The sequence below is a fragment of the Falco rusticolus genome, chromosome 5 (genome assembly GCF_015220075.1).
Source record: "Falco rusticolus isolate bFalRus1 chromosome 5, bFalRus1.pri, whole genome shotgun sequence".
Taxonomy (NCBI): domain Eukaryota; kingdom Metazoa; phylum Chordata; class Aves; order Falconiformes; family Falconidae; genus Falco; species Falco rusticolus.
In genome coordinates, this window is record NC_051191.1 from 20,207,639 (window position 1) to 20,220,855 (window position 13,217).

At 48.6% G+C, this 13,217-nt stretch overlaps 1 protein-coding gene across 1 annotated transcript in view; it reads left to right on the top strand.

The window, feature by feature from the left end:
• Positions 1–13,217, top strand: part of SHANK3 (SH3 and multiple ankyrin repeat domains 3) — a 370,723-nt gene that overhangs the window by 309,778 nt on the left and 47,728 nt on the right. The window contains exon 19 of the mRNA XM_037388277.1: positions 11,698–11,833. Within this exon, the coding sequence (XP_037244174.1) occupies positions 11,698–11,833 (136 nt within the window). The remainder of the gene's footprint in view (positions 1–11,697; positions 11,834–13,217) is intronic.

The following is a 13,217-nucleotide window of genomic DNA, read 5'->3' on the forward strand; positions in this document are numbered from 1 at the left end:
GGTCTTCATTTCAAACAGAAGAGTTACTGGGGGCAGGCTCTGTGGAGAACACAGCTGGAACACAGTCTTGCTGTGTCTCCATCGCCCTTGACCCCAAAGCCCTGCAGTCACCTTTGAGCTGCTCAGGGTTTGTCATGGGTGTATCGCTGTTACCCACCTGGATGAGCAACAAGGGGTAGTAATCAGGGCAGGGGAGTCCCACAATCTTTCCACAACACTGGCAAACCTGAGGGCAGGCAGCAAACCTTCCAGGACAGTATTTCTGGTTGCCACATACAGTGTCTTTGTCCCATGTCTGGTGACAGCCTTCCCCATGACAATAACATGGGCTGGGGTAGATAGCAAAAGACCTACGTGCTCTTCCTCACTCTTTCCCAGCACAAAGTCACCTAGCAGAACCACTGGAGGTTTTTAGCCAAGGTGGCCTCTGAATTGCGTCTCTGTTCTTTCCTGAATTTTGTTCTTCCAAGGGAGAGCTCTCTCCATTTTAAATGCATTTTGTTCTTCTGTATCCATTTGACAAGATCTTTTAGGCAGACCCCTGTGCCTCTGGTGTTCCGCAGCAGAGGTGGCTGAGGAGGCAGTAACCAAGTGCAGAGACAGTCTTACTGGAGAGCAGCACAGGACAAGGTTTTGGTACCTGAGGTGGAGCTGCCAGCAGCCCTCCAGGCGTATTTCAGCAGGGCTTCGGCGTCCTCCAGGTTGCCTTTGGGAAGTGTCTCCATTCTGGAGTTCACTGCGTACCACAGGTAACACCATTGCTAGTGCTGCAACTTCTAGGTGAGACAGGGTTGGAGAGAACAGTGCTGTCACTTCCCCAGCTAGGAACTCTCCCTGCTGTTGTCACCTCTTCACTTCGGTGTTGCTGTGTGGCATGAATCGCTGAATGAGGGTGCACATAGGTAAGTGAATTGAAGGGAAAACGAAGGTGACTGCTGGCATGTTCCTAGGAATTTGGCATGCAGTGCACAGTCACAACATCTGGGCTCTTTCACTCGGAACTGAAAGGTTTGGCAGAACAATAGGAGTAGGTGGGCTTTGCCCCTTTATGCCACATTCAGACAGCCTGTGTCAACAAATACTGGAGATGCTGCTGAGGTGAAGCATGTCCGTCCTTCAGTCCTGGGATATACACACGGCCAGGGTTTGAAAGTGCTTGTGGACAATGCATTGTGAAGATGCTCTGCTTACTATCTTTACTATCTTTAGAAGGCAAGGAAAGGGGATGTGGCTGTTGCGGTGTCGTGTAGCTGGGTGAAATGCAGTAGCACAAAGACACGTCTTTTCTTGAGGGAAGGTTTCAAACTGCAAAGATTCAGGCAGTCATGCAGAGCGATGGGCTTTATTGAGGTACCTTTGAAGGAAGTGGGGTTTGAATCTGGTTGCTGCTGCAGAGGGTACCCAGGTGACTGTCCCTCCGTGCCCAGCACCAGAACAAAATACGTGCAGACAGTTACACCACGGCGCAGTTAGCGCTCACCTGGCTCGCCGAGTCAGTAGGACAGCGCCAGGCTGTGACAATGCCGCAGTTTAGGACTAGTTTAGACATATTGGGACGTGGGAGTTTGAAAACCCTTCCTTGTCTGACCAGGACTCGAGAGCAGAATCTGTAGTGTCCAGCCTCCTGTCTTCCTCGGAGCCTGGCAGGTTTTAGATCCTTCATTTTTTCCCTTGAGGAGTCTGTAACTAGTGATGTAGACAACAGCCTTTGTACATACACTTCCATTTCATACATACATTGAGCATGTGTGCATGTACACACAGGACTTACGGACATGAAATACAAATATGGATATAAATTTGTGGATATTTTCATTATTTAGGTCTGTATTACATAGTTGTACAAAAGCATTGTTAAAAGAAAATTGCAATGAACAACCGATGTGGGATCTCGCTGCCAAAACAGCGGGGCACGTGGGGCAGTGAGGAGGCTTCTGGGGCAGTGGCTGCATCAGCACTGAAGAGACCCCTGCAGTCACCTGTTCTCGTGGGTTAGGAGAAGACTTCTGCCTCTAATGAAATACTGTTGCTGTGAGGTAATATAATCTAGTATTAATTTCATTTGACAGATTAAAAAAAAAAAAGAGTTGACGGCTCCAATAAAAATGTACAAGTGCAGCGGCAGATCTGATGGTTAGGCTCTGGCTGTGCTTGTCATGGCACGGCATGTCAGCAACCCGTGAGTGTCTGCTGGGGAGGAAGGGCTGCCATTTTTCTAAACCTCCGTTTTTGATATTTGAGAACATAAATTTTGCATAATTAATGAAACCTAAGGGTTATTTGAGGACACACACTGCTAAATGCAGTCCAAAAATTGGGGGGGGGGGGGGGGGGGGGGGGGCGGGGAGAAGGAATCTGCTGGGCAAGACATCACCCACTTCAGTGAGATAATGAAGGAGCAGTTAAATATTACTTATAGACACATGTATCCCCTTCTTACTGGAAAGGTTAGCGAGTGAAGGAGAAGGAAATGTGGTTAATTTGAGCTAAAGTGTGTAGGAGGTTGATAAGGGGAGCCAAAGGAAATATCAAAGGCCAATATGTAAAGATAATAAGAAATTTTAGAGCATTAGAAGAAAAAAAAATCTGGTAAGAGATCCATTTCTATATGTAAATGATAAAATTGTATATTCTGGTGCAAAAAAAAAAAAAAAGAAAAAAAAAAGGCAGAAATGTTCTGCTCTGAGTTTGGAACAAATCAGGAGGATGTATCTATCCATATGATGTGCTTGGAACAGAAAGTTTCCCAGCTGTAACCAAGGAGAAAGTGAGATAGTATTTGCTAAAAATAAATATACTGAAATTAACAGGCTTGAATAACATATACCCAAGTGTCTAAAAGAGCCTAGCTGAGGAGTTGTCTGAACCACTAATGTTAATACCTCAAAATCTTGCTAATCTATGGAATTTCGAAGAGTTGGTAGAGAGCTGTTGCTATTCTAATATTCTGAGGATATAAAATAGGTGATTCAGAAAACTATAGCTTGTTTAGCTTGGCATCAGTGCTGGGTAAAATAACGAAGCAATTAATTTGGAACATAATCACCAAGGAATTAGAGAATGAAAATGCAATCAATACCATACAGTGTGGTTCAATGGAAGGTGGAAACAAACCTGCTGTCCTTTCTCAACAGCATCGCAGGACTGGTTAAAGTGAGGACTGTGTTTACATAGGTGTTTTGACTTCCTTAATAACCATGTGACTTGTGTATAAATAAATTTACAATAATTGGAAATAACAGACAAAGGCAGCTTGGTAGCACTGTGAAGTCACGCAGGGGCACATTTTGGAAAATATCCACCAAGGGGAAGGTACCAGTGAGGGGGGCCATCACCAGCAAGGTCTCTTTACGTTTTTTGGTCCCTGGACCTCAACGCTTCTATCAGTGTTTCAAAATAGTGACCAAACCCCGTGTTTGTAAGGATTGCAGGTATCACAGAGTGGGGGAAGTGCTAACAATAAAGTAACTGCTGCAGAATGATCTGACTTTCCTGCTGAAGCAGCCATGTTCCAGCAGACCGTGCAAGGTGACGTGTCTGCAAGTAAAGAATGTAGGTTACAGGATATGAAATTACCCTGGAAAAATGTAATTCGGCAAAGGATATGGGTTTTTCCAAGATAATTGTGTTACCGTTAGTTGATTGCGTAGGATGTGGCAGAGAGATTTTGTGTATGTAAAGGACAGACTTCCAGAGTTATGTGAACTTGCCTATTCTGGTTGCAGCTTTGGAAGATCACTGAAACATCACTTTGTGCAAGTCAGGCGTTCACACTGCGGGATGAATCTGACATTACTGAGCGGAATTCTAAAAGGCCCTCAGAATGATTCACAAGCTGAAAAAAGGTTGGAGTTTTAAGGAGTCCATCTTGCTCAGTCTGTTGAAGGAGGGCTGGTGAGGGAAATAGCTCTGGTGTGGGGGTATTGAATTCCGTCGCCTGGCTTGGAGGGAGACAGCTCGTTGCAGATCTCAAGTGCGTGTGCAGGAGATCCTCTGGATAATCACAGTCATGGACTTGAGTGAAATCCCATGTCAACGCATTTCTGCACCAGTGCACCCTGAGCCCAGAGAATGAGATTGCCTGGGAGAGGTGGGAAAGACAGCTTAGAGCTCAAGTTCTTAGAAGGAGCATTTTAGGATCTGGATAGTCTTGCAGCCTTTCTCCAGTGTGAATGCTTTGAGATGCTGAAAGGGAGAAACTGGCAGTCAGAAATCCAGAGAGCTGTGCTCTCTGGAGTGATGTAGGGGTTGGTTCCTGTGGGTGAAGATTTACCCCCGACACCCCCTGAGTTTTGCCTGATGATGTGTGCATGTCCTAGTTGATGGACCCATTGTTCTGCTGGTGGATGGCCACAACGGCACTCCGGAGCAGAACAAACTTCATTCAGGCTTCAGAGCTTACATTCCTCTAAGTAACTTCTTACTGCTGGGAATGTGTGTGATTCAGGTTATTCATTGTCAGGTCAGGCTCCTTTGGTACAGAGAGATACCGCGTAATGAAGGTACGGACGGATACCACCTAACGCGTGGTTCTTTCAGTCTTTCCTCAGAACTCAGCCCTTGTAATTTTCTGATAACAGTGTGCATTTCTCAGAGCTGCTTCTCGCTGGTTAACATCATTCGAGTAATGAAGTGTCCAGAATGGGCCACAGCATGCTTGCTGAAGCTGCAGGAATAGTGCCTTTATCCTCCTTCAGCCATCAAACACTGCATTGTTACAGCTTTAGATACTGGCCGCTGTGAAAGGATTCCTTCTTTGCACAGGGACAGGGTTTTCTGTTCTCTTTTTCCCGCAGTCTGACTTCAGCTGGGAACATTTTCTTTGTCCCAGCACCGTGCTAGGGACTGCATGAATGTCCCATGGATCTCCACATAGGTGGCATCTCCTTGAGGAGTAAGTTTTCTCACGCTTGAGAACAGCCAGATGTGCTGAACCCAGGTCACGGTCCAGTAGCCTGACCAGCTGCTCTTAGATATTGTACACCCGGTGGATTCAGTGTTTCATACTGAGTTTGCTTGAAGTTACTTGCCATTACACAAGATTTTGATTTAGCAGAGTGGTACAGCAATGTACTTAAATTAAATGCAAATGTAAATTACACTTAGCAGAGTGTAGCAGATGCAGTGTACAGCTGAATCACCATACAGATGTGATTCTCATTACCAGTAATCTGCTCACCATCACGACACTGGCTGTCCCCCATCACCTTGAAGGCGTAAGTGGGTTCACACCATCTTAAGTGCGTTGCTGTCTTTGAGGTCCTTCTGTTTGTTCAGTTTTTATATTCTTTGTTGGGCTAATCCAGTTATACAGTCCTTCTGCCCCATTCTAGTCTTGCTAACTCAGGAAGACTTTTGCATTCTTCTCGTTGATTCAAGGGTGGAATTACAGGGCTGGTTGACCCCCTCAGCCAGTACAGCTGGATGATCCACTCAGCTGCTGTAGCCAGTTGATCTAAAACACAGGCCGCACTCCAGTCCCTTTGATGTTGAGATTGGTTCAGCTTTCATTGCAACAGCTCAGGGAAGTCATTCCCTACATTTTTCCCTGAGCTTCAAGGGCACAGCTCTTGCCTATGTTTTCAGACCTTTCTTCTGCTGTAGGGGTTAATTGGTCAGTCACAAGGCGGGGAAGTATTAGTGCTATCAGTCATGTCACTTAAGAGCTCATTTGGAGTAATATCCACCGCCCTAGAGATCCGTGTTCAAGAAAGATTCATTTAGGCTGGAAAAGGAGCATGGAAAAGCTACTGAGATGATCAGGAGAATGGGGGCTTTTTCCCCTGTGGCAGACCACTAAAGCTTCATATCCTTACCAGCTTGCTGGGAGGGATCAGACTGATGGTCCATTAGCCCAGTTCCCTCTCCTCGACAGTGGCATTACAAGATGCTATTAATTAAAGAAAGTACATGTGCCTGGCTGTTTTCAGTTGTCCGTTCCCCTTGTGCCTTCCAGCATCCACTGTCATCACACTGGGAACTTGAACAGGAATGACTCTGCTCAGTCCTGTTAGTATCTGTGCAAGGACCTGCTCTCCAGGAACTCATCTAATCTCTCTCTGAATCTGCCAGTGCTGCCCACCTCCATGGCCTCCTGTGGCAGCCAGCTCCAGATGACCATTGCCTGCTGCATAAAGTCATCTTGCTGTTGTCTGTTTTAATCTGATCTGCCACTAGTCTCACTGAGAGCCCTCTCCTCCTAATTCTGCAGGATTTGGTAGACCACAGCTCCACTTTCACTGCATCCACTGCCCTGGGGAGCTTTGTAAGCCTTGGCCCTGTGCTTCCCTCAGCCTTCTCTTCTCCAGACTGGAGGGTCCCAGCCTTCTCAGTCTGTCTTTGTAGGACAGTTGCTCCATCCCCCTGACCATTTTAGTTGCCCTTCCCTGGCCTTTCTCTAGTTCCACTGCTTCCTCCTTGAGATGCTGAACCAGACCTGCACACATGAAGGCATGCACATGCAGGATCAGCATAGCCCCAAGTGACATTGCCTACCTTGCTTTCCACCTCTTCCCTGATATATTTTGTCAGCTTTTTTGGCTGCTCTTTTGCACTGAACCCATGATTTTTGAGAGATGTCAGTATCGGCACCAAGACTTTTCTGGAGCTGTACCCACCAGGTCCGTGTTCAGCATCATGCAGCATGTTCAGATGGCTCTTCCCCAGAAGCGTTACTTTGCATGTATCTGCATGGTGACCCACCTGCCACCTCGTGCCCTTTCAGTTTGGGAGTCCTCCTGCAGCTCACCAGCACTGATGCATCACTTGGCTACTGAGAAGGTAGTTGCAGCAGTTTATAATGCCTGGACTCTGACATAGTATCATCACATTTCTATGTATGTTATTTTATGTTTTGTAGACACTTTCTGCATGATTTGACTCTTGATCTGTTGTCTTCTTCCAGGCCAAAGCATATATCCAAGAGCAGGGCATCCTCATTAGGCAGTTGTGTCCAAGAAACTGGAATTTTTCTTTGTTGCTGGGTGAAAACCAGTAGTGTTTCCACCACTGCCTGTCTGATCTTTCTTATTCCGAAACCTCCCTGTTTGAGGGCCAGCAGTCATTTGGAGTGTTTAATTGAATGGGAAGGACTCCCAGCTGCCGGCCTTCTTGAAGATTCATCTCTGCACTTCGTAGACTGGGACCAAAAGCTGATCTTTTTGTGTGTGTCTCAGGCAATTCCCCTGTGTCGCTCCAACATCATCAGACATCCCCAGGCTGTCTGCATGATAGGGATCCTCCTTGCATGGGTCTGCTCGGAGAGATGGAACAGTTTGCTTTGTTCATTTTGCTACCTCCTCTTTTTACGTCTTAAGTGCTTTTCTTCCCCCTGTGGGAGATGGTATTGTGCTCCTGAGAGTGCAGTTCTGACGTGGCATTGCTGCTGAAGGTGGGGGATGGCTTGGCTGAGATCCTCTCCCTGTTCGGTGCATCAGCAGCATCAGCAAACAGCAGCCCCTGTTCCCTCTCGGGCATCTTACGCCCGGCGTCTGTTGTGGCTTCACCTGGCAGCCGGTGGGTGGGCTGCAGGTATCTGTGGAACAGCGTCCTGAGCCCTTCCCGCTGGAGAACAGTGTCTTGAACCAGTGGTTCACTCACTGACGATGAGCATTCACCTCTCTTTGAGTTAGAAATCCAGCCTCAGTGCCAGGCTCTGTGATCTCAGCACACGCGGTTTGTCATGCCATATTGACTCAGTGCAGCTTTGAAGCTGGAAAAGAATGGAAAACCTTCTCACCATCTTCTCGGTGAGCTAACCTGTTTATCAGATATGTTCTTCTCTTTGTATTTTGATTTTTTTCAGAAGCAACTGTTAGAGAAACTTTGCTCACATGAGTGTTTAATCGAAGTTGTTTGTGGCTACAGAGTTCTGTAGCTCATCTTCTTGGGTATCACCAGGAGCTGGGGCTGAATCAGAATTTTGGATTTTTCAGAAATTGTTTTTTCCCCCAGACATTCTTGTATAGTACAAGCAACTGTCTGACCAGTCTCCCCTGTGGTTAGCCTTGCTGTATAACGTTCATTCTTGAGCTCCTATGTTATTTTAGCTTCTTGACTGCTTTTCTTATCTGCTTTCTGCAAGATGTCATTCCTTGAGCTACAGTTTCCTGGGGTTTGCTCACCTGCTTGGTTTTAATCTTTCACAGAAAAGACCTGGCAGCATGGGACCAATACTTTGAGGTTGTTGTGAAATACCTTTAATGTGCTGTTCCCTCCCTTTTAAACAACAGCAGAAATGTTCTTTTTTCCCATAGGCCAAATTATTCACATTCCTCTGTGGATTTTATAACCCACAAAGCTCTGGCACATTTCTGGCTGGTTTGGTTGTGGCTTTGGGTTGATGCCCTTCTGGCCAAGGGTGTTTTGGGGAGTCACAGGGACAAGTCAGCTGGTGGTCCCGGGCAAGTGTGGCACTGAGACTCTGTGCACTTCCTGGCTAGTGTCATGTTCTTGTCTTTCATGGCTGGCCATTGGTGTGCTTTGTAAAGCCAGTGTTGATCTCCCTGTGGCTGCTTTTTTGAGCTCCGGACAGCCAAAGAGTGCCTGGCGATGGGTGGTGGAGTTGCACAATACTGACCTGACCTGAAATCTTACGGCTTCTGTAGGAGCTGTCCATCTATGGGCACATTTGAAACACGTTGGGCAAAAAGCTGTCTGACCATGTTGGTACGTCTTCCTCATCCCTGATCTCACTGAGTTACAAACAGTTGAAAATCAACATTTTCTATCTGTCACTTGACTGTCAGCAAAAACATCAAAGCCTGCCAGAACACCAGCAGAATACAGGTGCTCAGGTCATGTTTCTGCCAGGCGGTGGGTGCCACAGCAGTCTGTGCTCTCCTGGAGACCATGTACCCAGGCTTTGGCTGCCAATGCTGCACCAGGATGGAGCAGAGGAGAGGGTCTTGCCTTTCCATCCCGGAGGGTCAAAACCTCCCACTCCTGCATCTCTGCATTTGAGTAACCTAAAAAATCTAAACTGCTGCCCATTTGGGTGGACAAGTTTGGATGACTAAAAATCAAACAGAAAGCACAGGCATGTTCTGTCAGTATTTCAGTTCTTTATTTGGAAGAGAGCAGGGTGATGTGCATGTATCACATGCAGATGATGAAACACTTTCCAAGCCATTAGTAACTGAAGCTGTGAGCATCTTCCAGGTGGTAATTTTTCAGTATTTGCATTTTGTAGTTGCATGATGCTGGGGCAATGCCAGGAGACTGGCAGAGTGCTGGCCTTTGGAAAGGGGCAAAGGGATGATCCGGTTAATTATGAACCTGTGAGCCTGAGATCAGTTGCTGGCAACAAATAAGCAACCAGATACTGTAGGCAGTTGATAAAGAGTTAGAGTAGAATATAATTACCAGCAGAAAACTAATTTCATTTCATTATTTGAGGTGTCAGATTTGTTTGATAAAGGTAACCGTTTACATCTAATAGATTTTGTTTACCACTGTACCACATCCCAATTACAAAACTTGCGGTGTACAAAACCAGCAGAGCGCATGGGAAGCGGTTCACAAATTTGCCAGATGACAGGTCTTGGCAAGGACTTCTCAGAGAGGAATCGTCGCTGGCCCGGGTTTCTAGTGGGTCTCTCCAGGACTTAAGATCTGGTACTGCTCAGTGATTTCATACATGTTCTAGAAACAAAGCTGAAATCACAGGTAATAAATAACAGGTGCACAGGGGACCCGGGGGCTGTGGTGCTGGGGACGCGCCACACAGCCCTGGGCTGCACTGGCTGAAGGTGCTTTGGAAACTAAAGGGTTTGGAAAGAAAAACTGCTGAAGTGGTTTAAGATCAGGAGAAAATACAGGATAACTGTGCTCTGGGACTCAATCCATTCCATCCAGTTCATTCAAAAAAAAAAAAAAAATTAGGAGGTAATTTAACTAAAGTAGGTTTGATTTCATCAAAATCAAATTTTGAGGAAAAGTGTGTTTTCATGCAAATTGAATAATTACTGAATCAATTATAACCACACTTGAATCAGTTGAATAATTGAATATTTGAAATAAAATGATCATTTGAAAAGCATTGCATCTTAGAAAATGTTGATGTTCCATTTCAGAATGTAGTTCAAGCCCTTTTTTCATTTTTATATTTTCTATGGGTTTTCATAGAAAACAGCACTATGGCTCAGGTATTGCAAATGTTACAACCTACAGACTTTTAATCATTTAAACAACGGTTCAGTCTAACCTAAAGACAAAACATCTCCAGCTGGAGTTGAAACGCATAAACCCCAAACATTCTTCAAACACTGGTTTCCAGCATCCAGGATAATTCTGCATCTCAGTCTGTTGCACTTGTGATCCCCCACGCTGTGGCAGCGAGATGGTGCCGGCGGTGAGGGAGGTGGGACAGTGCGTGAGGAAGGGTAGCACAAGACCCTGTGACTGGAAACCAATTTCTTGATAGTAATACAGGAATGGCTTTGTGTTTTCTTTTTTTAAAAGGTGGGAATTACTAAACATTTGGAGCAGACCTACAGAGGAAAGGCTAAATTCTCAACTTCCTGGTGTCTTTGAGACCTGAAGCATGTGGTGGCATGTAACAGCTTAGCTATAATGCTTCTGGTCTTGAACTCAGGATAACAAAATCAATATTGCATGGGCAACCTAAATCCTGTCATTACCTGTCTTTTGAGTGTTCCACTTCTGGATACATAAATATTAACGTAAACATTAACATACATGCTTCTATATTTATTGCCTGTAGATAATCACTTGTCTCTTATTTGCCATCAGTTACTATCTTATGCCTAGAGTGGCAACAGTCCTGGGGTGCACAGCGCATTTCAAAAGCGACTGCCAAAGTGTGCAAACATATCCGGTTCTTTTTACAAAGTGGGTAACTTCAGCCACAAAAGTTGAAACCGGTTTTTCCAGCAGTGAAGCAGCTGAACTGCAGCATCCTCTTCCCCGTTACACCTAAACCTCAGTCACCCAAAGTGAGGGACCATCTGTTAATGCCCCACGGAGAACCTTGTGTTCGTTACTACTTGGTAGATACCCAGGTACAGAGGTTGCATTTTCTAGCTTATTTCTTGGTTTCGTGTCTTGGAGATTGCCTAGCCTGCCATCACAGCCCAGTGCTTGTTGTCCGAGAATTTAATAGGTTATGCTATCGCTAAAAACCACAACAGGAATGAGTGTCAGCACGTGTCCTGTAGACCCCTCGCAGGAGTTGCTCAGCCACAGGTTGCTGCTGGTGGGGATGGGGCAGCTGAGTTGTTGGGGGCCATCTCTCTGCCCACCGCTCCGCATGGGTGCCTGTGCTCTTCCAGCACCTCTAGCAGACCTGTGGCACAGCTCAAGGCTTGCAGATCCCGGCACCCACCCTGTGCTTACCAATTACCCCAAAAGAAAGAGGCAATGCCCGCTTTTTAGTGATCTGCCTTAACAGCCTGGTAGGAAGGGGCAGGTCCAGCTCCTGCCACCGGCCACAGCCCTGGTGCACACTGGTTTGCACTGACCTGTTGCAGCTTCCTCAGCTTCTCCAGAAGGTTGTGGCCACAGGTAGGTGACACCCCACAGGTGTCACAGCTTAAATATGAAAATGCGCTAGACACTAAAAACAGATAGAGAGGGAAAGTCTCTGGTGGTTTTGTGGCTTGACATCTGTCAGTCTTGCCCTTTGCCTGCTCTCTTTGTGGCAGCCAGCCCTCACGCTGCTCTCCTCCTCTGTCCTAGGTGAATGGTGTCAACGTGGTGAAGGTGGGGCACAAGCAGGTGGTCTCCTTGATCCGGCAAGGGGGGAACCACCTGGTGATGAAGGTTGTTTCCGTCAGCCGCAAGCCAGAATCAGAAGAAGTTGTTCGGAAGAAGGGTAGGTGTGCAGTCCTGCTGTTCTCTGAATGGGGGGTTGCATTGCCCAAATGCAAGCAGGTGTGCAGAAGCCTGCGGGGCTGCCCAGAGGAGCCCACAGCACGTACCCACAGCACGGTGGGCACTTGTGAGGCTGCCAAGCTGCAGCTGGTGGGGACGGGGGACACCATGGGGGGAAGGACTGGCCGTTCCGGGCGCAGAAACTGCACACACGGCACTGCCGCACCGGGGTGTGCGGACACACTGGCTGGAGCAGGGTGGGGGGACGGTGGTCGGGCGGAGGGGCTGTGGTGGAACTCTGCAGCTGACACTGGGGATGCTGGGCACAGCTGGATGCCGGCCAGGCCTCCTGCAGGTCCTGTCCGCGGCCAGGCTTCAGGGCACCAGCAGCTCCGTTCTCACACCAGAGCTGTGTGTGCTCAGTGAAGGTTGGAGCCGGCTCTGCCTCGGGCAGAGCTGCCGCCAGTGCCAGAAGCCCCGGGCACAGAGCTGCTGCCAGTGCCGGCAGCCCGCGGTGCCAGTGGCAGGCTGTGCCGGAGCGCAGAGACTCCACGGGCCTGGAGGGGGTCGTGGTGGGGGTCTGCCCCTGCCTCGGTGTGTCGGCGGGGGTCGTGGTGGAGAATCGGCCTCACTGGGGGGAGGGGGGGGCTGTGACGGAGAGCTGCCCCTGCCAAGCGTGGGGCTGTCAGGGTGGAGGACTGCCTCTGTGGGCATGCAGGGGGTGTCAGGGTGGAGGACAGTGCCCGCGGGGGTGCAGAGGGTGCCGTGGTGGAGGACAGCCCCCATGGTGGGGCGGGGGGTGCAGGTGCAGCCCGTCCACTCTCAGGGAGTCGCTGGGGCTGGGAGCTCCTGCAGGCACAGCCAGCCCGGGGGCTGCTGGCCACGTGTGGGACTTGCCCTCACTCAGGGGAGCCCAGGCAGCCATGGGGCCACCCGCAGGCGCTTGGCCTTCGCCCCATCACCCATGGTCACCAGGGTCAGAGCTGAGACCCGCAGCCAGCGGTGGGGCTCAAGAGGCAGTTTGGTGGTGGGCTGATGTGTTGACGGACAGCGGAGCAGGCAGCCCTCGGGGTAGGGGGGCATCCAGCTGAGGAGGGCAGGGGCACATCTGGAGGACAGCTGGATGGGAGGCAGCCAGCTGTATACAGGGGACACACGCATGGCATTCAGCTGTAGAGGGCAGAGGCACACCTGCAGATGGCCAGCTGGGGAGGCTGGCAGCACATCTGGGAGCAGCTAGCTGTGAAGGGTAGGACCCCTCCACGGGCAACCAGCTGTGGAGGGCAGAGGCACATCTGGGAGCAGCCTGCAGCACCCTGCGCCAGGCCATGTGTGGGGAGGCAGGCTGTGGGGCAGGAGCATTTTTGGGGGGAGGGCATCTGGGA